Source organism: Eulemur rufifrons, chromosome 7 (genome assembly GCF_041146395.1).
Source record: "Eulemur rufifrons isolate Redbay chromosome 7, OSU_ERuf_1, whole genome shotgun sequence".
NCBI classification, from domain to species: domain Eukaryota; kingdom Metazoa; phylum Chordata; class Mammalia; order Primates; family Lemuridae; genus Eulemur; species Eulemur rufifrons.
The window spans coordinates 90928301-90952789 of record NC_090989.1 but is presented as its reverse complement, the minus strand read 5'-3'; the positions used below and the strand labels follow the sequence as shown (position 1 = coordinate 90952789).

The following is a 24489-nucleotide window of genomic DNA, read 5'->3' as shown; positions in this document are numbered from 1 at the left end:
AGTCCTCCCCGCGGCCCCCGCAGTGGGGCGGTGTTGGGAGGGCACTTGGGGTTATCCCAAGCTCGCGAGTGGGGGTTGGGGGACTCCTCCCTGTACTTCCTTCCCTCCACCTCCTTGCACACCCCCAGGCTTCCCGGGTCCCTTGTGCTCCTCCTCTTCGGGTTAGAGATGGGTGGGTGGCTTTTCGTGGGCGGAGAAGTTTAGGGTTTTAGGGGCTTCCCCCATTCTAGGTCATTGCCTCCTGCCCTCTTCCTTGGCCTGCGTTGACTGAGGTGTTCCTGTGGTGGGCAAGTCAGTACGATGGCTAGTGGCATTGGTCCTAGATCCTTTAGGTCTGTTTTAAGGTAAATTGCTAGGAGGTTGGGAAGCAAAAATTTGCATTTATTGGATTTCTTTTGGGTTTTCTTTCAAGAAGGAAGTGGAAGAAGAATCTTTTCCACTCTTCCTCCATTTGCATTCTTTGTGAGATTTGGCTGCCTTGTGCTTTTTGTCCCGGGTTAGTCTTGTTCATGGATGGAGATTCCCAGGCGTAGAGTCTATAGCTTTTGGCTTCCATTAAGCAAAATCGCTAACCTTTTAAAGGGAAAGTTAATTTTTGCCTAAAGTCATTACAGAAAAATAGCGTACACTGACTAGATGAATTATTGCACTTAAAATTGTAACTTAGTTACATATGGTAGATGTGTTAACTCGTTAACTCTGATTTTTTTTTTTAATAAACTGGTATTTTTTAAAAATTAGGAAATGAAGTAATGGATTACTTTTTACTTAAAATGGCATAACTGAGAAAGCTTCTGGTACTGAGTTTTGGATGAGATGATCTGTTTACAGGCTTTCATATTCTGAATTCAAATATCCTTCTTTTTGAGGGATATTATTGCTCCCTTTACCCACCTTCCAAATTGCTTCCCTATTTAAGTGAACGTTCTGGTAAACTGGTGTTAGATTTAAAGAAATCACTCAAGTGTCACGTTTGGTAAAGTGAACTCAGTTTAAAATTAAGAAACTGGTTTCAAACTGACCCTTTGGCCTCTGGAGCAAATTCAAATGTAACTCTTCCCCACCCCCCTTCTCTTCTTCCAGATTAATTAAAAGAAGAATGAACCTTGAAGATAACTGGGCAGTTTTTTGTTAAGTATCATTGTTGGTTGTAGAAGTTCAAGAGGAGTCGGAGGCTGTTCTTACTGGTGTGAGGATTTATACAAGTATTCAGTTTTTCAAGACAGACCAACAGACCATCATTTTTAGAGGAGATATTCCCTCTGCCCCCAATTTTGGTGTCCTTGGTGGCAAAAATTAGATTTGGTTGCATCATTTTGACTTGTGGTTGAGTCTAGACACGAGTAATGGCATAAACTTTCCATGTGTTTTGCTTAAAACAAATCAAATCATTGCATTGAACCTGGATGTCTTGAATTGAGAAATTGGTAACTTTATTTTAATACATATAGCTGAAGAGTTCAAGAAAACAAAAGCTTCCTCAGAGGTGTGCCTCTGAAAATTATATTATTATTAGAGGCAAAACAAGAAATTTGATAGCATTTTAGTGGAATTATAGTGGATTATAAACAGAACTGAAACAAAGTTGCAAAATCTATTGAGTAAGGAGATCTCTTTGGAATTTTAAATTTTCTGTGAGAGTAAGTTACCATAATCATTTGTATACATTACTTTTCTGTCTTCAAATAAGCAACTGAATAAAAATGCAAATCTCAGGCTTAATTATTTAGCAGAGAATAGCGAAGCAATGGAAAACCTACAGACTAATTTCTCCTTGGTTCAGGGCTCAAATAAAAAACTGAATGGGATGGGAGATGATGGCAGCCCTCCAGCGAAGAAAATGATGACAGACATTCATGCAAATGGAAAAATGATAAACAAGATGCCAACAGTTAAGAAGGAACACTTGGATGACTATGGAGAAGTGCCAATGGAAACTGATGGAGAGCATGTCAAGCGAACCTGTGCTTCTGTGCCTGAACCTTTAAATTTAAATCCCAGTTTGAAACACACTTTGGCACAATTCCATTTAAGTAGTCAGAGCTCTCTGGGTGGTCCTGCAGCATTTTCTGCTCGGTATTCCCAAGAAAGCATGTCACCTACTGTATTTCTGCCTCTTCCATCTCCTCAGGTTCTTCCTGGCCCACTGCTCATCCCTTCCGATAGCTCCACAGAACTCACCCAGACTGTGTTAGAAGGGGAATCTATTTCTTGTTTTCAAGTTGGAGGAGAAAAGAGACTCTGTTTACCCCAAGTCTTAAATTCTGTTCTCCGAGAATTTTCACTCCAGCAAATAAATACAGTGTGTGATGAATTGTACATATATTGTTCAAGGTGTACTTCAGACCAGCTTCATATCTTAAAGGTCCTGGGAATACTCCCATTCAATGCCCCATCCTGTGGGCTGATTACATTAACTGATGCACAAAGATTATGTAATGCTTTATTGCGGCCACGAACTTTTCCTCAAAATGGTAGCATACTTCCTGCTAAAAACTCATTTGCCCAGTTAAAGGAAACTGGCAGTGCCTTTGAAGTGGAACATGAATGCTTGGGCAAATGTCAGGGTCTGTTTGCACCCCAATTTTATGTTCAGCCTGATGCTCCATGTATTCAGTGTCTGGAGTGCTGTGGAATGTTTGCACCCCAGACATTTGTAATGCATTCTCACAGATCACCTGACAAAAGAACTTGCCACTGGGGCTTTGAATCAGCCAAATGGCATTGCTATCTTCATGTGAACCAAAAATATTTAGGGACACCTGAAGAAAAGAAACTGAAGATAATTTTGGAAGAAATGAAGGAGAAATTTAGCATGAGAAATGGAAAGAGAAATCAATCTAAGGCAAGTTTGTTTTTTTAAATAGCAATTTTGGGTAATGGTGATGGTTTACTTTGAAATCAAAATTCTGTATTTCTAGTATAACTTGTGTGTTGTTAAGAAACTTATTACTCATGCAATAACAACAAAAAATAGTGATCAGTATAATATGTTGCAAATTTTAGGTTATAAAGTGCTTTCCTATTTGTTTTCTCATTTGACTTTCCAAACAACCTTGTGAGAGTAGGATTATTCCCATTTTACAGATAAAGAATGGGAAAGCCACTTGATCTCTCTGAAGGACTTGGGGTTGCTTTCTCAAGTCCTTTCTTATTTCTTTTTCACACAACTTGCTTCTTGATGACTAAATCTGTTGTTTTTCTAGGACTCAAGATAATTTGCACTTTGGTATTATCTCCATTGCAAATGATGTAATGCCTAGTCAAAACAATTCTTGTGGTGGGCTGCAAACAGCATTTTTCAAAGATACACCTATGATATTGATGTTGTTTCTATGCTTGGATAGTCATGCTTGATCAATGTTGAAACAAGTGGAAAAGATTTATCTGAAGAATTTGTGATTCCAGTAAGCAAGATTTTTTTTTAAAGAAAGGAATAATTTTTAAAAATTATGACTAGAGCTAAAATAAAAAGTTTATTTTAGACTAATGAAATGTTAATATAAAAACCTATCAGCAAAGAGTTCTTAAACTTATTATATTTCCCACTGCATTATATGGTAGGCTAAACGAATATCTTCATTCTAAGACTTTGAATAGCCTAGATAATGGACAAGATTTGGGTTATTAAATATTCAGTTTGCTGATCTAGTCATTTTATATATTTCTCTACTTGATTAAAATTGATGCATAATAACAATACTAACACTTACTAAGTGTTTAAAATGTGGCAAACATTGCTCTTGAACAATTTTGCATGTATAATTTTATTTAATTCTTACAACCAGAGGTTGGTTATGTTTCATTTAGGAACTTTTAATTTTTCTCATTATTTTGATTTCTTGATATATCTCTGCCCTTTATTTTTTACAGAAGAAATGAATGAAGCATATTAAATGACAATTATTCACAGCAAAGTTAGAGGTTGGACTAGAACCTAAGATTTGATATCCTGTGCCTTCAGGGTTTTGAGGGGAATTTAGTTAACAGTGTAGTATTAAGACAGTGGTTTGCTTTTGAAGCACAATGAAGATAATAATTTTAGATTCTTATTTAAGGTAGTTTGTTGCTTGTTGCTTCCCAAAGGTCAACACTTATAAATTCCTTGTCAGTGGCTGCTGGATAAGTTTATATTCTTCAGGTGCCGTTATTAACTGATTTTTAAATGATTGGCTTCAAATGTGGAACTTGCTTACAGCTGTATTTGTCCTATGCTAAAGTTTGTGTTCAGAGATTATCTGTATTCTCAAAATGAGGAATGCCTCTTTTGATATTTATGATATTGTGCCCGCAAGCTAATTAGGGGGCTCGCTCTTCCATGTCGGTAGGTGGCCAATTTGCCAAATATATTTGCTCCAATTTTTGTTACTCTGACATAAACATTTCTGAGATAAACTACTTTACCTAATATATTCTTGCTCTGTTTATGTGAAAAAAATCTGAGAACCATGATAAAGGTTAAAAAAAAGATAATGGTTGAATTTATTTAACTGAAAGTGAATAGGCTAAGATTTGGTTAAAATTGAAACCATTCTTCATCTGGGATGTAGTCCCTTATTGTGTTAGAATTTGTTAATTTTGAATACATTTTTTTTTTATTTTGGGAAGGTGTGAATTTTTTTCTTATCTTTTTGCTATATTATTTTTTGCAGTGTTTGCTTTAGTGTTTGTGTTATATTTTGGTATTGCTTTTAATTTTATGTGAATTAAGGAAATTTAAGAAATTTCTAACAATCAAAACTTTTAAGTAAGATTTTTTTGTTTCATGTTTAATACAAACTTGAGTGGTGGTCTTACACTTGCCACTTCACATTTTAAAAATTTGCTCCTCAAAACATTGTGAGCTTTGGTTCTTGAAGGTCTATGAGGAAGGTGAATTAGAATGATACTTCCTCCTCTCAGATGGGTCATGTGCTACTAGTTGTATAACTAGTAGATGGTAAAATCAGGAGTTGAATGCAGGTCTTCTGACTTGAAGTCTAGTAATTTTCACTAAATGTAGTAGTATAAATTGAATTTTGAGAAACACTAACTGTTCTTATCAGTTGAGCATCCCAAATACGACATCTGAAATACTCTAAAATCTAAAACTTTTTGAGTGCTGAAATGGCACTCAAAGGAATATTTCAGATTTTGAATTGTTGGATTTGGGATGCTCAGCTGGTATATAATGCAAATATTCCAAAATCTGAAAAAATCTGAAATTGGAAACACTTCTAGTCCCAGGCATTTCTGATAAGGGATGGTTCCTAAACTCTTAACTTGCATATGTAGACTAAGGTATTTAACTGGGAAGGGAACAAGGAGATGGTACTTGACTGGGGAACATTTTTCATTATCTTCTGTGAGTCAATGAGTAGGTTACCAGACAAACCAAATGGACCCAGAGGGAGCTCATTTTAAAGTCAAACTTTTTTTTTTAAAGACTGTACTAAGTATATTAACAGGTTATATAAAGTACCTTATGTCGATGTGAATACTAATGTAATTTGATATGTCTATATAGTTTGTATTGTTAACGTACTGCTTATTGATTAAAAATAAAAAAGAAACCTGAAATTCAATAAGTAATTGTTTGAAATGTAGCAACTTTTTTAAAGCATGAGAATTATATATTAGTAATAACCAACAAACTCCTTATTTGCATAGCTAATAGCTATATTTAATTTGCATAGTTAGCAGCTATATTTAGATGGGAGAAATAAGTTGTGTAAGGTTAGAGGTCTAAGTAAAGAACTGAATTTCTTCTTTGTAGAAACTAAAGATATATTTTGAATTCTTTTTTACTGAGGTCACTACAAGAAATAAACTTGATTTTAGATCTGCCTATGTTGCTCTGCAGAATGGTGTTATCAAATTATCTGATACAAGCTTTTTGTGCTTTTTATTGGAAAAATGGTTATGGTATTTTATGGTGTGCAGATAAATGTAAGCATATCATATTCCTGATTCTTTTTCACATTTTCAGTGACTATTTAACAAAATCAGAATTAGATAAAATTTATTTAAATTAAAAATAAAAAATTAAAATAAAATGAATTTGATCTAATTCTGATTTTGTTGAATATTGAATTGTTTGGGGAAAAAGGTTACTAAGCAAATTAACCATTTGTAAATATAATTTGAAGAGTGATGTTTACTTAAGATTGTTTTCAAGCACATTAGAAGAGGCCCCATTTATAGTGCATTGATAAGATAATTACAGGTGATTCTTCACTGTTACAGCATGTAGCTGACAATCTCAGCTTTACTTAGTTAATATATGCCCTTATAAGTACTGTATTTTAAAATTTAGATTTCTAACATTCCGACTGTACTACTCTTGGGTGAGTAAAATAATATAGGATTTACTCGGGGAAAAAATGAATTCCACAGATTATCTGTGATACAAATAGATGACCTAAAGGTATCAGCTTTTTAAAAATTTTCCCCTGAAAGCATATTAACTATTTCGCTATCATTTAGCTTTGCATTTTTGTTTCACTTCTTCATTTCTGCAGAGATCATTGGAATAATAATGGGACAAAAAATTTCTCCCTTCTTGCAAGATATTGTACTTTTGTTTAGGAAATGTGTTTTTCAGTATAAACCTAAATGAACTGAGGAAATACACTGGAGAGAAGGGGCAACTGCAAAGTGAAGTGTTGGGATGAAATATGTTCCAGTAATAATTGTGGTAGATTTGTTGGTGATTTATTACCTCAGTGGTGTAGTGTAGTTTGTATTTTGTGATTAGCAACAATTTTGATCAACTGGAAATAAGGTCAGAATCAAATGAAGTATTTGTGCTCATATAAGGGACAAGTAGGAATTTTTTTGTATAGCTTTCAAAACTTGACAACTGTTTCCGTGAGTTTACTTGCTAAAATGAAGTATGAAAGAAGAAAGTGTGAAACAGGTTTGCTGTAAGAAATAGAAACATTTGCTGAATCATTTCATTATTTTAGACTTGCAATCCAAAAAGGTATATTGATGGGTTGTCTTGAAGATAGTGCCCATTCCGATTATTTGGTTAAGATCACATTGAAGTTGTCAGTGATGGAGACCAACACAGACTTGTTTAGATTGGATAAGAGTTTGTTTTGAATACCTTCCTCATTTCTAACTGCATTTGTAATGAATTCAGAGTAATCAAGGTTTTGGAGCTCATTCTGTTAATAATAGAATTTATGAACCTTCCCTATCCCTGGAATTTTTGGGAAATCTTTAGAATGGCTTTGGGAGTAGTGTCCCTTATGGTTTAGGAAATACAGAATCTATATTCATTTTTACCATTAAAAAATGAAGTTGAGCCAGATGCATTGGCACACCCGTAGTCCCAGCTACTTGGGAGGCTGAGGCAGGATGGCTTGAGCCCAGGAGTTTGAATCTGGCCTGGGCAATGTACAAGACTCCATCTCAACAACAAAAAAAGGAATTGTTAGCATTTTTTAAAAAAGGTTATAATAAAAATAGTTAGAAATGTATCCTTTTGGCTTGAGAAATGGGGAAAAAAATTAGGAAACTTTAAAGAAGAAAAAGAAAAAAAGATTGTCATCTAATCAGTATAGTTAGCTACCCAATAGTCTTCTATGTTATTGTTTATGTCACTGGGAAAACAAGTAAACAAGAATTGTGTTAATTTCAATCCTGTTAGAATTTTGGGAGTGGAAACTGATTATGGAGTCAGAATTCAATTTATTCCAAGTAAAGAGGTAGAACTGGTTTGGGAATTGCTTTAATAATAGCTTGAACCTGTATTTTGTCCACATGATTTTATTATACTGGGATTCATACTACATAAAATAATTTAAGTATTTTATTAGACTCAAAAAAGCAAAAGAATATATAATTAAACACATCTTTTTTAAAGGTGTAGTTTGCTTCAATCACTAAATGTAGTATTATTTCACCATACTAGGTAGGAGGAGGAATGAATTGAAAAGATATACAATTAGTTTAAAACTCATTTTGATTTCATGACTTTCAGACTTGGGACTGGGTCACAGAAATATGTAATGTAAAGACTAGATGGAGGCCCCCTAGAGCAGGAGTTCATCTTGTAGTGTCTGAATCTATAATCGGTAGATGCCTAATGAATGGACAACTGAGTGAAAAGTCTAAGTAGCCCTGTAAAGTCACTGGTGATTCTCAAAGAGGAAACAGGTTTGGTTTTCAAACAAAGCAGCATTTTGTTTTTGTTTGTGATACTGAATCTATTTCGAGATTTCAAATAGCATTAAAAGTACATCTTTGCTTATCTTATAGGGAGAAAGAATAAAAAAGTTTAAGAAACTTATTAAAGACCATTTTGGTCACTAATACTAGGGCTTTTATGCTTTTTTGTATTCTGTGTTTAAAAAGTTTTTTTGTGTGATTATGAAAACAATATAGGCCCGTTGTAGTAAATACTAAAGTGAAAAATTAAAGTTTCCTTGTAATTTCACCGTGGAATGAAAACTGCCACTAGAATTTATTTATTTACATATGTAATTGTAAATGTGTTTGTGCAAAAGCATCTGTAGAATGCACAAGTATTAATATAGCACTAGTTATTAGAATAATACTTTTAGACCAATTTTAGTTCACTTAGAGCAGTGTTTTTCAAACTGCAGTTTGTCATCCGTGCAGCCATTCTCATCACAGCTTCTGTGAGAGGAGAATTAAGCCCTACAGAAAATGATTTGAGTGGTGGTTTTGTCAATTCTCCCAAGGATAGTACATAGTACTATTCTAAATGCACTGGAGAGAAGTTAATTCATTACATATAATGGATGCCTTTGGGGCATTTTTAATTCTCTTGAGAACTGAAGTTGAGAAGGGCCAGGAGAGTCTTGAAATCAATTTAGTGGGTCACCAGCGTTTAAAAAAAAAAAGAGATAGAATAAAATAGAAAATAGAGGACATTGCACATAGTAAGATTAATCTCCATTTTGATTTTGGCAATTTAAGGTATTTGAAGGCCAAAATAATCCAGGACCATAATTTTTATAATACATGCTGAAGTGAGATAGAAAAGTAAGTAGAGCCTTAGATTTATACGGGATAAGATTTTTGACATAAATATTTTAGTGAAAATATGTGTATACATTGAGATTTCCAAGTAGTTGCAATATTAAATGGATTGGACACCACAGAATTCCAGTATATAAAATTTTTCATTTTGAAAAGTCCCAGAAATAAAAAAGGATTTTTATCAGTGTGTTCCATTTCCTTCAAGTTGGAAAGGGAGTGATATACTCCCAACTTCGCATGGATTTGTTTCCGTAGATTTAAATTAATAGTTGTGTATTTATTATAAGAACTTGAACCTTTGCTTTTCCTGTGAGCATTTTTAAGCACTTCAAACCTAAAATTGGCTTTTTGCGGTAGGTGGTGAGTATGAAATTTCAGTTTGGGGAAGCAGCAGGCATTGCTTTGACTCCTGAAGATCCATCTTTGATAAGTTAGTGCAGGTCATATATTCCCAGTTTTACATTAGTTTGATTAATTCTAATGATCATGATGAAGTGAGACAGGAGACTAAGCCTTAAAAATCTCTAAGTAGCTATTTGCTACCTTGTAACACTATTCTGTTTCAGTTGTTGAAACACTCATTCACAACATGTTGGAAGTATTGAAGAAACCTGATACTGTACTGAGGGATTCTGTTTCTTTTAGTAAGAATCTGTTGGCAGCTGCCTGGTAGGGTGTCTTTCATATACTTCTGAAATCATTTATTGAGCACTTAAATGTCTTAGTATTGTACACAGTAAAAAGACCCTGACAAGGTGTATGCACTGCATACCTAAGAAGTTATTTCCTAATTATGTATCCAGTCATGTGTTTAGTAAGGTTGCTAACAATTTATGTTGGGCCAGTACAAAGTAATGTGCATTTAATATGCATTATATTTTATTTCTTGTGTAAACATGCTGTTAGGAAGATAGACTGTTAAATTTACCAACCTACTACTGCTTACTGTCTTATGAACACAAAAATTTAAAAATTAATCTTTGTCATTTATAATACCTTTTAAATTCTATTTTTAAAAATAATTTTCCACATACTTTAAAAAGGCTTAATTCTGATTTTTGTTGGGATTTTGGAAATCCAGTATTGTCTTGATTTCTTTAGTTCATTAATGTTTGTCATCAGGATTTAAAGATCATACTATTAATCTGATGCTGTAATTTAAAACTAGAGTGTCACCTAAAAGCAAAGCTTATTATTGAAAATAAGTCTAGGGATTTTAAAGTGGTTTTTCTAGTACAAATTGAAATATTTGTATATGAATAATGCTGAGTGGGTAGTATTGCTTTTGTATTTAGAAAGTGGTAACAAAAATTTTTTTGTAAATAAAATCAAGCTTTCTAAACTATTCTTTATTCTGACACTAATAACCATTGTATCACCAAAATACAGTGTTTCTTTATTAGAAATCTGATTATCAAAGGGTTGTGTATACAAAATAACCATAGTAAGGTATAGAAATTTAGAAAACCTTTCATAAAACATTTTTTAATTCTTATTTTATTTCTATTTATTTATTTGAGACAAGGTCTCACTCTCTTGCCTGGGCTAGAGTGCAGTGGCATCATCATAGCTCCCTGCAACCTCAAACTCCTGGGCTCAAGCAATCCTCTTGCTCTAGCCTCTCGAGTAACCACCACACCTGGCTAAATTTTCTGTTTGGTAGTGATGGGGGCCTTGCTATGTTATTAAGGCTGGTCTGGAACTCCTGGCCTAAAGCGAGCATCCTGCCCTGGCCTCCCAAAGTGTTAGGATTACAGGCGTGAGCCACTGTGCCTGGCCAATTTTTACTTACTTTAAATAAACCTATTTACTATATATTTTAATATTGTTTAAATTTTGCTTTCATAGACATTATTTGGAGTTTTATGACTTAAGAGAAATAACTTTTGGAATGAAATAATACATCTGAAATTTTGCTTATGTGTTTGAGATGAGGATGCCATGTGTTTATTTTGGAGTAGATAATGGGAAAGGTTAACAATAAAAGAATTTTAAAGTGTTGAGACTCTAACTTCAGCTACTGAATGATCTACTTTTCTTTGATGAGTAATATATTTTGTTTTGATATTTAAATACACAAAGGAACAAATTATTCCCACGTTGAAAGGTAAGATACGAGGCAATAGATGCTTGTATTTTTGTATCTAATTTTTATTTATGATCAGTAGCATTACTGCTGTGCCATTTAATTATATTGCTCTTTCTTTGAAAACTTAATTTGTATGTTGACACAAATGCAGAATAGATGAGAAAATCTGGCATGTCTGTGAATGTTTTGTTGTATAATACACATTGTGCTTTTCTTAATTGTTTTTTTTTTTTTGAGACAGAGTCTCACTCTGTTGCCCAGGCTAGAGTGAGTGCCGTGGCGTCAGCCTAGCTCACAGCAACCTCAAACTCCTGAGCTCAAGTGATCCTCCTGTCTCAGCCTCCCGAGTAGCTGGGACTACAGGCATGCGCCACCATGCCCGGCTAATTTTTTCTATATATATTTTTAGCTGTCCATATAATTTCTTTCTATTTTTAGTAGAGGTGGGGTCTCGCTCTTGCTCAGGCTGGTCTCGAACTCGTGAGCTCAAACGATCCGCCCACCTCGGCCTCCCAGAGTGCTAGGATTACAGGCGTGAGCCACCACGCCCGGCCTTCTTAATTGTTTTTAACATACAGTTAGGATAATCTGTTATAAATGTGTTTATGGCTTACCACAGCATATTAGGTAAAATTAACTTGCAGCATTTTATCATGGTTAGTGTTGTACAGTTCCCCATCATTTGTATTATATAATTTGTATCTCTTATAAAATACAGCCTAAACTTTTGGGCTTCTTTGGTGCTTCATGGAGTAGAAGGATATTGAATGTGAAAGAGACCAAAAGTTTCGTGGTAGCAGAATAACCTTGTAAAAGACTACCTTGGGAATTAATGACTACGCTGTCATTCAAAGTTCATTCAACAAATGAGTCCCTACTCCATGCTAGGCATGGTGCTAGATACTGAAAATACAAAAGCAAGATGGTTTTTGACCTCAAGCTGCTGTTAAAGCAAATGCTAGTCACTTACCAGGGATTTTTGATTAGGGAATTCAGACATTGGCTAGGGAGCTATACTAGGCGATCTTTGGGATTCCTTTAGAACCCCTAGTCTGTAACTCTGTTAGTGGGTTAGTGGTTGAGACTAGAAGATAAAGCATAGAAAGTAAGAGGGATGGCTGTTTAAAAATAAACGAATGTGCTAACAGTTATTTAAGGTTGTGTCTGAAGTTAGAGACAAATAGAAATAAAGAGATGCTGGATTGGGGTCATGAATAAAAATAAAATTTACTCTTATAAGTCAAACTGTAGGGTTTTGAAATGAACTTAATAGTCAAAATTGAGTCAGATTTCAAACCAAGGTCTTTTAAGAAGTTTATAATTGTTTGATGTTCTGAAGATTTGAGATTCCAGTATCCATACTAGGAAAAAAATATGTGAATCAATTTTGGTAATTTTAATTAAAAAATATGGAAACAATTGGTTTCTTGGGCACTATATCTAGAATTGTTTCAGATATAAGACTTCCTTAAAGAGAAGCTTCCCAAATAATACGTTTAACAAATTACTTTTAAAAAAGAAATTTTCATTTAATTCAAGCTGATCTTAAATTTCATTTGTTGGAGTGAACTTAACACCTCTTTAGTCAAACAGGGTTGGGGTGCAAAGTGTTCTGTCCATTAAGTTTTTTAAGCACCATGTATTTTTAAAAACTAATGTTTTTCATGAATTCTAAAATGTCTTAAATAGTTTTGAATCTAAATGGATACAGAATGTAATTTAACTAATGTCATACTGACTCAAGACTTCTTAAATATCAGTTACTATACTCAGTTGAGTTGGAGGTAGGGGACAATTGAGATATATTAAATTATTTTCCCTGGCCTATGCAAAGCCCTCAGATTGTCTTGCTTTTTGAAGCAGTTTTTGTGTTTGCATCTTGTAATTTTCCTCTCTCCTTAGGCTGTCATCTGTCACCTAGCATCTATCATTTAGTATTTCTGTTGTCAGAAGTCAGTTCCTTTTCTAATTTATTGTTAGAACTAAGCTGTATGTTCAGAAACTATGTGAACAAGTGATTGGTTTATAAATAAGCAATTGAATTTGCCCAGATTCTTTATTAGATCAGAATTGTAAGGTTTATTTGAATCTTTAGAATATTTGATCATGCTTGTAAGATTTTTAAAAGAAAATTCTATTCTTATGTATAGTTCGCAGGTCCTCACTGAATACTCAACTTGTAAATCCTTTTAAAGTATTATTTTTAAAAATTCTTTAAAATTCTTCTTTAATAATTTAAAATTTTTGAGGTATTGTTAGTCTTTCAAATTCCTTGCCCAATCTATATTCTTAAAAATATAGATCTCCTACAAGTTGCCATATTTTATTTTTGGCTTTTATTTGCCTTAAATTGTCTACTAATTGATCAAGTTGTGTGTAATGTGTGTTCCAGGAGCTGTTTTCTTTCTGTTTTTTTTTTTTTGGGTGGAGGGAGCGGGGTGTTAGGTCTCTCCTAAATTTCTTCACCCTCATTGGTTTTCTCCATTAGCAGAATTTTCCTAATCAAACCGTGGACAGTTTAGAATTGATTTTGCTTTAATGCCAACTGCTTAACACAGAGACATCTGTTTCCTTTCCGTTCCTTAGTCTATTTGGTTGTGAACTGGATCCCAACCCTGATCCTGGGAAATCAGACAAAACAGCTTTCCTAGTTTCTTGGTGTTTGGTTGCCAACCCCTGTGTGCGGTTTTGTTTGTTATTGAGTGAAGTCGTCATTCCCCATACACCCTGCCTGGTTGCAGAAGGGATTGGAGCCTCTCATAGGCAGGGTTTAGAAGAATATCTAGTTCTCCTTTTTATCTTATCCTTCCTTTAACTCCTTCTCAATCCCATTCTCCCTCACTGTACTGGGTTTGTCTGTTAACCTGTCTTCTTTGCTCACCCTAACCATGCCACCTTTCAGCTCTTCTCTCCCTTTCTGCTAGTGAGTCTTGCCCCTCTGTTGAGGTGTTCTTTTTCCACATGAGCAGGGTAATTACTGTAATATGAAATATGTAGAGAATGAAGTATAAAGCAAACCAGAATAAGGGAGAAGTTAGTAACCACAGGTCATTTATTCTTTTTTCCTCCCTCAATTTCTGAACCTCAGTTGTTTTCTAATCTGTAAAATGGAGATAATGATACCTACTTAGCAGAGGGTATTTGTTAGAATTAAGCATGATGTATAGAGTTCTCACCAGGTAGATACTTACTAAGTTGCCAGTTACCTTTCTCCTTTTCCTTTATTTTCAGTTATAGTTCCTGCTTGAACACTAAAGAAGCTTTTCATATTTATCAGGAAATATAAGTGTTAACAAAGTGGTTTTGAGTTTAGTTTGGCAAAATATTTCTTGCTGTAGAATGGTGTCTAGTTAATGTGGCAACAAATACTGTAGGGCTGGAGTATACGCTAGCTGATTGTAACAGCAAGAATAAGAATTAGAACTTCCCAGTGCTGTACATTTGCAGAGTACTATTATTTATTTTTTAAATTTTTGGGATTTTTTTGAAGGAGAATTTTTATTTTTATGTACAGAAAACTCAACAGTATACATTTAACCCAATTTAGTGGCAAGTTCTTTAGCCTTTGCCTTTTCCAGTTTGGCAGTGCGAGCCATAGATTTCGGACGCAGGACTGTTGCCTCTGCAGTGACGGCAGATCTTATCGTATTTGTCATTGTAATTGGTTCTGATATCTTCCACCAGCTTAGTCAGACCTCCTTTGTCTTCCAAGATAACCTGCATGAAGGTGATAGTGGTATAGGTCTTCCTGTGAACTAGACACCCCAGTCTGGCCTTCTGTTTGGTAACACAATAAGGGACCCCTAGCTTCTGACGCAGGGCAGGCAAGAAGACAGCCAGCTTGATGGGATCCACTTCATGTGCAGTTACCACCAGCTGAACTTTCTTGATCTTACCAAGGTGGTGACAGTATGAACCCCTGCTTCAGGACACATAGTCTCTTAGTGGGGACATCCCCTTTGCCAGCAGCTTTCTTCTCAGCCTGGGCCAACGGTCTTCTCTTGCTTTTTCTCTCGTCTGTTCTTGTGGGCCAGTTTAAGTGGTTGAGTAGCTGTTTGGCAGTCCAAGACCTGGGTGAACTTGTTAATCACAGGAGGCACTTTCAGCTGCTTATAGAGGAAATCTCTTTGCTGCTGCAATCAGATGTAGCCGGGCCATTTGACAGAGTGAGTGAAGTCTCTTTTGGGCTGGATATTACTGTCCAATGCCAAAGTTCTTAGGCCTTTTCTCAAATAGGAGATTTACTACCTTCTTGGCCTCCTGCTTCTTCATGACAACAGGGGCCAGGGCCACCTTCTGTCCCTTTGCCCATTTTCCTTTTGGCATCTCTAGTGGCTGGAGGAGAGCTATTTAAAGTAGATTCCATAAGTATGAAATTTGATGAAATCATTCCTGGTAATCCACATTAACATGCATACTGGACTGGGCGCTGTGGCTCATGCCTATAATCCTACCACTTTGAGAGGCCGAGGTGGGAGTATGTCTTGAGGCCAGGAGTTTGAGACCAGCCCGGGCAAAAATTAAAAAATTAGCCAGGCATAGTGGCAGCTACTTGTGAGGTGGAGGCAGGAGGATCGTTTGAGCCCAGGAGTGAGGTTGCAGCGAGGTATGATGATGCCCCTGCACTCTAGCCCAGGCAACACGGTGACACCCTGTCTAAAAACAACAACTACAAAAACCATGCATTGTGATGTTCTTGTGATGGGATAGTTCATGTGGTTGTCTCTTGAGTTTCAAGTGACTGGACATGATACTTTAAGGAAAGATTGCCTTATTAGGAAATGACTCATTTAATGTAACTCTTCATCAAGTGGCCCAGTTGAGTTGACATGTAAAATTAACCATCACATTTTCCCCCACAATAAACATTTTCCCTTCCATATTTTTCTACAGACAGATGCACCACCAGGAATGGAGTTACAGTCATGGTATCCTGTTATAAAGCGGGAGGGTGACCATGTTTCTCAGACACATTCATTTTTACATCCCAGGTGAGTTGGTCTTCATTTGCTTTTCATTCATGAATGCATTCATTCATTCAACAGCTATATGCCACATGCTATTCTAGGACCTGGGAAATTATTGTTTAGTTTTAGGCTTTCTTGGTAATTATAGATTATGTTTAAAAATGCAAAATTGTTTTAAAATAAACACATTGGGTTTAATATGTTTTGTTTATTATTACAGGGAATTTGTAGGAGAATTATATTGTTTAGTCATTCTTATTAGAAAAAAATTCAAAGAAAGAATCTAAAGTAAAAGGAATTGTAAATTGTATTGAATATCTGAGATAACCTTTATGTGGTATTTGTATGTTTTTTCTAAAAATAGGTCATTTTCTTTTTGTCCTGAAGTAAAAAAAATGAAAGTTCTCCTTTATTTCTTTACTTTTCTTCAGGAGGTAAACCAACTTTTCAGGAGTTCAGTGTGCAACTTTGATATTGTAAAAAGAAATTCTTTTGAAATTAGAGCTTTCATAATAACCATACTTCTTAAAATCAAGTATTCACATTTTTGATAAAAGTACACCTCAGATTCAAAGCTTTTGATTTATTGATTCCTAGATTTTTATCTGCTGCTATAAATCTATGTTCCCCTCAAGCATGGTGAGGATTCTGTCTTTCTATTTACATTTGCACAGTTACTATCATACCTATTGTGTTTGAAGTATGTCTTTTGGACACTATTAAACCTGTCAGTTTTCTGAGCAGAAAACTGAGTTTTTGGCCCAAGAATTTATGTGGTTGATAAAGGGAGACAGTATAGATGTCCTGTACAAAGAAAATGGTATGTAAGAGCAGATTATCTGGAGTTTAGGAGATGAAGTGTTATATCAGTTAAATGGTTGTATCTTTTTGCTAAAGGTTACTCAGAATATAGTTACAAATATGATACTTAAATATCTAGCTCAAATTTGTTCCATGATCCTCTCAGATAATCTACTGAGCAATTTTATGTGAGTTTGTAGCAAAATTGGTAGTTATCTCTTCAATCTTAATTTTGTATAATTTATTATTTCTCTTTTATCAAATGAGTAAGAAGTACTAAAATATTTCAAGAAGATTGCTCAGGGGGGTTTGATACGGGGAGAACTGCCCAGTAGCTGTGCAGCATTCAGAGTGCCTGTTCTCTGTCTGAGCTCTGTAAGAAGGGCCCTGGGAGCTCCTCATTGGGCCTGTTGTGAGTTGGGCCGTGGCCATGCAGTGTGTGACCGAAGCTGCCTCAGCATAGCAAAGGGCCAGGATCCCCTGCTTTGGAGGGGTACTGGGCAAGAAGGCAGTCCTCCAAAGTAGCTACAGTTTGTTTTCTGTGTAGAATACACGGTGCCTACTTAGGGCTGTCTAACAGCTCTATAAGGTGCTTCATGCTTTTAGTCCTCAGGTGGTTTTGAGGGAAAGAAAAGAGATTATTATTTTCTTTCCCAGTGAGTATCTTTTTAGTGCTTAGAAATTATTTGCAAAGCAACAAAAATCCCTCATAATTTCATACTTAATGCCTAAAGTGCTGATTTGTTTCCAGTAGTTCTTTTGTGTGACCCTTATTTTTCTGAGTTGTAATATTGTCTGTCTGGTTAAAAAAATTGAGTTTAATGATAGATATGTTACATATTTTGATTTTTACATAAATATAATATGTAATATATGTCTTATTTTGCCTGTGTTTTCAGTTACTACTTATACATGTGTGATAAAGTGGTTGCCCCAAATGTGTCACTTACTTCTGCTGTATCCCAGTCTAAAGAGATCACAAAGACAGAAGCAAGTAAGTCTGTATCAAGACAGTCAGAGAAGCCTCACAGTAGTAGTAAACATCACAAAACAGTGTCTTATCCAGATGTCTCACTTGAGGAACAGGAGAAAATGGATTTAAAAACAAGTAGTGAATTGTGTAGCCATTTAGGTAAGTATTCAGAAATTATCTTTTTAAAATTAAATATGTAATAAACACATTTATTCAGCATTTTCAAAGAAGATTTCTATCTAAGCTAATTTTCCAGATAATTGAAGCTTTTACTTAAAAAAAATGATACATTTCACATTTCTTAGAACCTCAATTGCTGTAGTTTTCTGGCATTGTGACAGCTATAGAGACTAATGAGATAGATCTATAGAGGCTACCTGGCTTCACACTGCAAGTAATTTTTGCCTGATTTTTTTTGTCTTTCCTACCATTTCTTTGCTGTCAGATTTCTTCAGTTGGTCTTTATTTTTCTTTCTAATTTGTTGTGAACTGAGAAACCATTTAACTAATGGTTAAGAAGTATATGTAAGTGAGAGTAGTTAGGTGTAGAACTCAGGGATACTTAGTCATGGAATAAAACAAGGATTAAAAGCTTTGGGAGCCAGGCAGATGGCATAAATGTAAAATACTGGCTGGTCATCTGAAAGAAAAGTGTCACTTTTCTGCCCACTTACCATGCTTTTTAAAATACTGTGGATCAAATAAGACATGTCTGCTTAAATGCTGCCTGTGTTACCCTCTGCATATCAGCACAGCTTTGCCTAGTGCTTAGGCAATGTGACAGTTATTTTAACTGCCTTGGAACAGTTGGAGAATCCTCTAGTTATTTAACCTTTTATAGAGAATGGAGACTCTTGAGGGTTTTCTATAATTTTGAGATGTTTTGTTTTTTGTTATGTTTTGTTTTTAGAGACAGGATCTCTCTGTGTCACCCAGGCTGTAGTACAATGGTGTGATCACAGCTCACTTCAGCCTCCAACTCCTGGGCTCAAGTGATCCTCCTGCGTCAGCCTCCAAAGTAGTTGGGACTACAGGTGTACACCACCGAGCCCAGCTGTTATTTTAATTTTTTTGTAGTGACAGGTTTTCACTATGTTGCCTGGGTTGGTCTAGAATTCTTGGTCTCAAGCGATCTTCCCGCCTCAGCCTCCCCAAAGTGTTGGGATTACAGGTGTGGGTCACCTGATCAGGGCGCCCAGCCCTAATTTTGAGATTTTTAAAACTCAGTTTTCTTTGGATTTAAATATGGTAAACAAAAATTAGTAATGTACTATTATGCCATATTTGCATTGTGTTTTATTTTTCAAATTAATTAATTTTAGTGACTTTTTAGTTTGTCATATTTCTTTTTTTTAAAAGTTTTAATCTGATTTTATTTTTTGACAAATAATTGTACATACTCATGGGGTACACAGTAATATTTTGATACTCATAATTATAGTGATCAGATCAGGGTAATTAGTATATCCCTCATCTCAAACATTTATCATTTCTTTGTGTTGAGAATATTCAATGTCCTCCTTCTAGCACTTTGAAATCATATTAACTATAGTCATCCTACAGTACAGAACACTAGAACTTATTCCTCCCATTTAGCTGTAATTTTGTGTCCTTTAACAAGTCCCTCCTTACCTCCTCCTTCCTCCAGCCATGCCCTATCTCTGGTATCCTCTGCTCTAGTTTTTACTTACATGAAATCAACTTTTTTTAGCTTCTGCATATGAGTGTGAACATGTGGTGTTTAACTTTCTGTTTCTGGCTTATTTCACTTAACATAATGTCTTCTAGTTTCATCCATGTTGGCACAAATGACTCTAGTGACTTTTTAAAAATTGTTGAGATATAATTTACATACCATAAAATTTACCCTTTTAAAATGTACAATTCAGTGGTTTTTAGTATATTCACAAAGTTGTGCAACCATAACACTAATTTAATTCTAGAACAATTTCACTCCAAAAAGTAACCCTGTAATCCATTAGCAGTTACCCCCATATTCCCTTTTCCTATTGCCTCTGGCAACCACTAATCTTTTTTCTATCCGTATGGATTTGCTTATTCTGGACATTTTATATAAGAGGAATCATACAATGTGTGGCTTCTTTCACTAAGCATAATGTTTTCACAGTCCATGTTGCTGCACATATCAGTACTTTTTATGGCTTAGTAATATTCCTATGTAGATAATTATAACACATTTTGTTTTTTCATCAGTTGATGGACATTGCCTGTGTCCACTTTTTGGTTATTATGCATAATGTTGCTGTGAACACTTGTGTACAAGTTTTAGTGTGGATGTAGGAGCCTGTACCATTTTACATTCCCACTAGCAGCTTATGAAGGTTTCAATTTCTGCACATCTTTGTCAACACTTGTTATTGTCTATCTTTTGAATATAGCCATCCTAGCTAGTGCTTGTAAAGTGGTGTCTCATTGTGGTTTTGATGGCAATTCCCTAGTGAATAATGATGCTGAGTATCTTTTCATGGTTCTTCATGGAAATTGCTTATCTTTGGAGAAATTTCTTTTCAGATCCTTTGCTTTTTCTTTTGAGGCAGGATCTCACCCTGTTAACCCAGGCTGGAGTACAGTGGCATGATCATAGCTCACTGCAGCCTCTAACTCCTAGGCTCAAGTAATCCTCCTGCCTCAGCCTCCTGAGTATCTGGGAGTACAGGCACATACCACCATTGCTGGCTACCTTTGCCTGTTTTTAAATTGGGTAATTTGTCTTTTTACTGTTGAGTTGTTAAGAATTCTTTATATATTTTGGATGCTAGATTCTTGTCAGATACGATTTGCCTTTCTGTCAGTTTTCTTTTCATATTGTTAGTGTCTCTTGGAGCACAAAAGTTTTAAATTTTTATGAAGTCCAATTTCTCTATCTTTCCTTTGGTTTCTTATTTTAGGTGTCATATCTAAGAAACCATTGCCTAATCCAAAGCTAGAAAGATTTACATTTAAGGGTTTTAGCTCTTATATTTAGGTCTTTGATCCATTTTAAGTTAATTTTTATATACGGTGTGAGGTTCAATCTTATTCTTTTGTATATGGATACAGTTGTCCATTTGTTGAAAAGACTGTTCTTTTCTGATTGAATTGCTTTGTCACCTATGTTAAAAAAACAGTTGCTTATAAAGGTATGGGCTTATTTATTTCTGGACTCTGAATTCTGTCGTACTGATCTACATGTCTGTCCTTAAGCCAGTGCTACACAGTTTTGATTTCTGTAGCTTTGTAGTAGGCTTTGAAATTGGGAATTGTGAGTCCTCCAACTTTATCATTCCTTTTCAAGATTGTTTTGGCTATTTTGGATTCTTTGCATTTTCATGTGAATTTTAGAATCAGCTTGTCAGTTTCTGCAAAAAACCAGCTGGGATTTTCATAGGGATTTGCACTAAGTAAGTAGATCAACTTGGGGAGTTTTACTCTCTTCACAATATTAAATCTACTAGTCCATGAACTTAGGATGTCTTTCTATGTATTCAGACCTTTAATTTCTTTTAACATGTTTTACAGTTGTCATTGTACATGGTTTACACTACTTTTGTTAAATTTATTTCTAAATATTTTATTTTTTGATTTAATTTATAAGTGGAATTGTTTTCTTAATTTCATTTATTAATTGTTCTAGTGACTTAACAGAGTGATATTCATACTTGATTTTTTCCTCTTAAAGATTCATCAATCTCAAGTAATTCTACAAGTAAAAAAAAGGCTGAGTCTACTGCTTGCAACTTAGTCAGAGACCCAGTCAAAGTGGGACTTGCCCATGATGCTGCAGCTTCATCTCCGCTTCTTGTCAAAGATGTCATTTGTGAGGATGATAAGGGAAAAATCATGGAAGAAGTGATGAGAACTTATGTAAAACAACAAGAAAAACTGAACTCAATTTTGCAAAAGAAGCAACAACTTCAAATGGTAAAATCATTATCTAAATGATAGTCCATTATGAAACGATAGTTTTGCATATTCTTAGTAAGAAAAGTCAAGATGAGATGCTACAATTGTACTTAAGATTATTCATACTTTGACACTGATAAGCAATTTTAAATTTTTAGAGAAAATAGTTTTTCAAGATAATTACTTTCTTATAGAACTGATATGATAGTTGAATTTTAGATATTTTCTGTCCTATTTTTTCCTAAATTGAAATTTCTAACATGATGGAAATAAGTAAAAATTGTATTGTGATTCTTTACATTACAGGAAGTGGAAATGTTAAGTAGTTCAAAAGCAGTGAAGGAACTTACTGAAGAACAGCAGAATTTACAGAAAGAGCTTGAATCTTTACAGAATGAACATGCTCAAAGAATGGAAGAATTTTATGTTGAACAGAAAGATTTAGAGAAAAAGTTGGAGCAAGTAATGAAGCAAAAATGTACCTGTGACTCAAATTTAGAAAAAGACAAAGAGGCTGAATATGCAGCGCAGGTAAGAATTACTCAAGTGGTGTCCTTTCAACTGGAAATGGAAGCTGTTACTTCTCTAAAGGAATTACTTTTTGTCAGACTCATTGTACTAGGCTAGATTTCAAAATAGATAATTCTTTTAAACACAACTTGATGCTTCTTTGTCCAAGATGATTTTTTGACCTTTATTGCTTTATTAGTTTAAACTTTTATTGGATTTCTGTAATTTATTTACCTAATTTGCTAATCTCTAGCTCTCTGAATATCAACTCTGGTATTATTTTAATGTAATATATGGGCTTTCAAATCTACAATTTAAGAAATGTGAACTGTTGCTCATTGAGAAGCGCTGGAGCAAAAATAAATAAGCAACTCCTTTTGGTAATAATAGCTTACAATTTAAGGAAGATAAATAACCAACATTAGCAGACTGTGATGAGAGGTATAGCAAAGTATAGGGCATAATGAAAGTGCTGTCTATAGGTGTTCATTCCTCCTGATCCTCTGCCCCTCAATTTAATGTCCTGTCAAATGTCAAATTAATAGTATTGGATATTCAAGGGATTTAATGTATGTGAAATTGTTCGTTTTGTAAATATTAATTTGAAAGTAAGTTTTTGCTATGATAGGAAGATTAAATGGAGAAACAAAACTGAAAACTGACACAGCCTTTTAAATCACACAGTTGGCAGAACTGAGACAGAGATTGGACCATGCCGAGGCCGATAGGCAAGAACTCCAAGATGAACTCAGACAGGAACGGGAAGCAAGACAGAAGTTAGAGATGATGATAAAGGAGCTAAAGCTGCAAATTTTGAAATCATCAAAGACTGCTAAAGAATAGAAACTGTTAAAGAGACTCATCTGTGTATTATTTACAGGGTTTTTTTTTTGTTTATTTGTTGCTTGCTTTGGTAATGGAATTCTGAACAATTTATCTGCATGAACATAACTAGGCATTCTATCCATTTGTAGATTAGAGAAAGTGAAGAGATTATATATTAGTACATAAATTTTTACATTTTCCAAATGAATGAAAATGTATGTTTCTTTGTATTTTTTTTTTAAATCAGCTTAGTAACAATACTATATGGTTTCAACTAGTAGATAATCTGCCTATATTTCTAATGCAAACTTAACAATTGTATACTTTTTAAAAGCTACAATATGTGATGGAAAATAGCTGTGGTCAATTTTGTTACCCATATTTCAGACTCAATTTTAGATACAATGTTTGCTTCATATTTCAAATATATAATATAGAGCTACTCAAGGAGTTGAATCTCCATTTTTCTCATTAACACGACTCCTTTGTAAGTTGATATAGTATACTCATTATTATATGCAAAATTTACTTTTATTCAGATTGTGGAATGAATTTCCACCAGTTCTTTTTTTGATGTCTCCTAAGAGGAGTTTCATTGAGGTTATAGCACACCCCATGGGCACAGTGGGGAAGGATAACATGCATTGTTATGCACTGCTGCTAAACACAAGAAGCAGTTGTAATTTGTTTTTCAGTTTAAATGTGGTTATATTTAGAAGTTTTTTTATACAGCAACTTTAGAAAAATAAAATGTAATAATTTCTGAACTTTTGTTTATGTTGTTAATAGTGGTGTGAAAATATTAATGTTCTTGAGAAAAACTGATAGCATTGATGCACATCAGTTTCTATACAATCTGTAGTCCTCCTGTACAGTTTTTATATGTAGTTATGGGTCTTACTGAAATTTATATAATAGATTTGTTTTCCTTTAAGTTGTAAAGTATTAAACACTTTGAAGTTTATTTTGCATTTTTGTATGTTTAAATGTAAAGTCTTACCAAAATTTGCACGAATGGACCATTTTCAATTGCTACTTAATATCAAAATCAGGAATTTACTGTCAACTGATAGTGTGTGATAGGTGAATATAGGACAGTTTAGTTATCTGGTACTAAAAGCTTTTTAGATAACTTTTAGAAGACAAAGGAATTCCATAGTTTGGGGAGAGGCAACATCTTCTGCACTTTGTTTTTTGCACAGAAAAGTCTGTCATTCTCTAATGGCACATTTCATATTAGTTAATTCTTGGCTTAAAAGTTACTAGGTGAACTTCTTAGTATGCATTTTTAAAGGACATTTCCTGAAACTATTAATACCATTAATTGACATTATTCCATGAATTTTTTGTTTTTCATGTTCTTTTATTAATATAAGGTACTATATGAAACTATTTAGAGAGCTAAATTTATTTTTAAAATAAATTAG

The 24489-nt window shown here is 34.5% G+C and overlaps 1 protein-coding gene and 1 pseudogene across 1 annotated transcript; one reads left to right on the top strand and one right to left on the bottom strand.

Annotated features, from left to right (window-relative positions):
* Positions 1-1628: 1628 nt before the first annotated feature.
* Positions 1629-23106, top strand: SKIL (SKI like proto-oncogene). Its single transcript, XM_069472937.1, has 6 exons — positions 1629-2845; positions 15977-16074; positions 17751-17983; positions 21504-21745; positions 22034-22258; positions 22922-23106. The coding sequence occupies exons 1-6, from the start codon at positions 1748-1750 to the stop codon at positions 23078-23080; spliced, it is 2055 nt and encodes a 684-aa protein (XP_069329038.1). The 5' UTR covers positions 1629-1747; the 3' UTR covers positions 23081-23106.
* On the bottom strand, positions 14601-15409 carry LOC138386497 (large ribosomal subunit protein eL8 pseudogene; annotated as a pseudogene).
* Positions 23107-24489: the final 1383 nt, after the last annotated feature.

What these genes read in the sequence shown, in the direction of transcription:
- SKIL (XM_069472937.1), top strand. Translation starts at nt 1,748, where the DNA reads ATGGAAAACCTACAGACTAATTTCTCCTTGGTTCAGGGCTCAAATAAA. An exon ending in GAAAGAGAAATCAATCTAAG is followed by an intron (nt 2,846 to 15,976) that starts GCAAGTTTGTTT and finishes ATTTTTCTACAG; the next exon opens with ACAGATGCACCACCAGGAAT. An exon ending in TGAATTGTGTAGCCATTTAG is followed by an intron (nt 17,984 to 21,503) that starts GTAAGTATTCAG and finishes TTCCTCTTAAAG; the next exon opens with ATTCATCAATCTCAAGTAAT.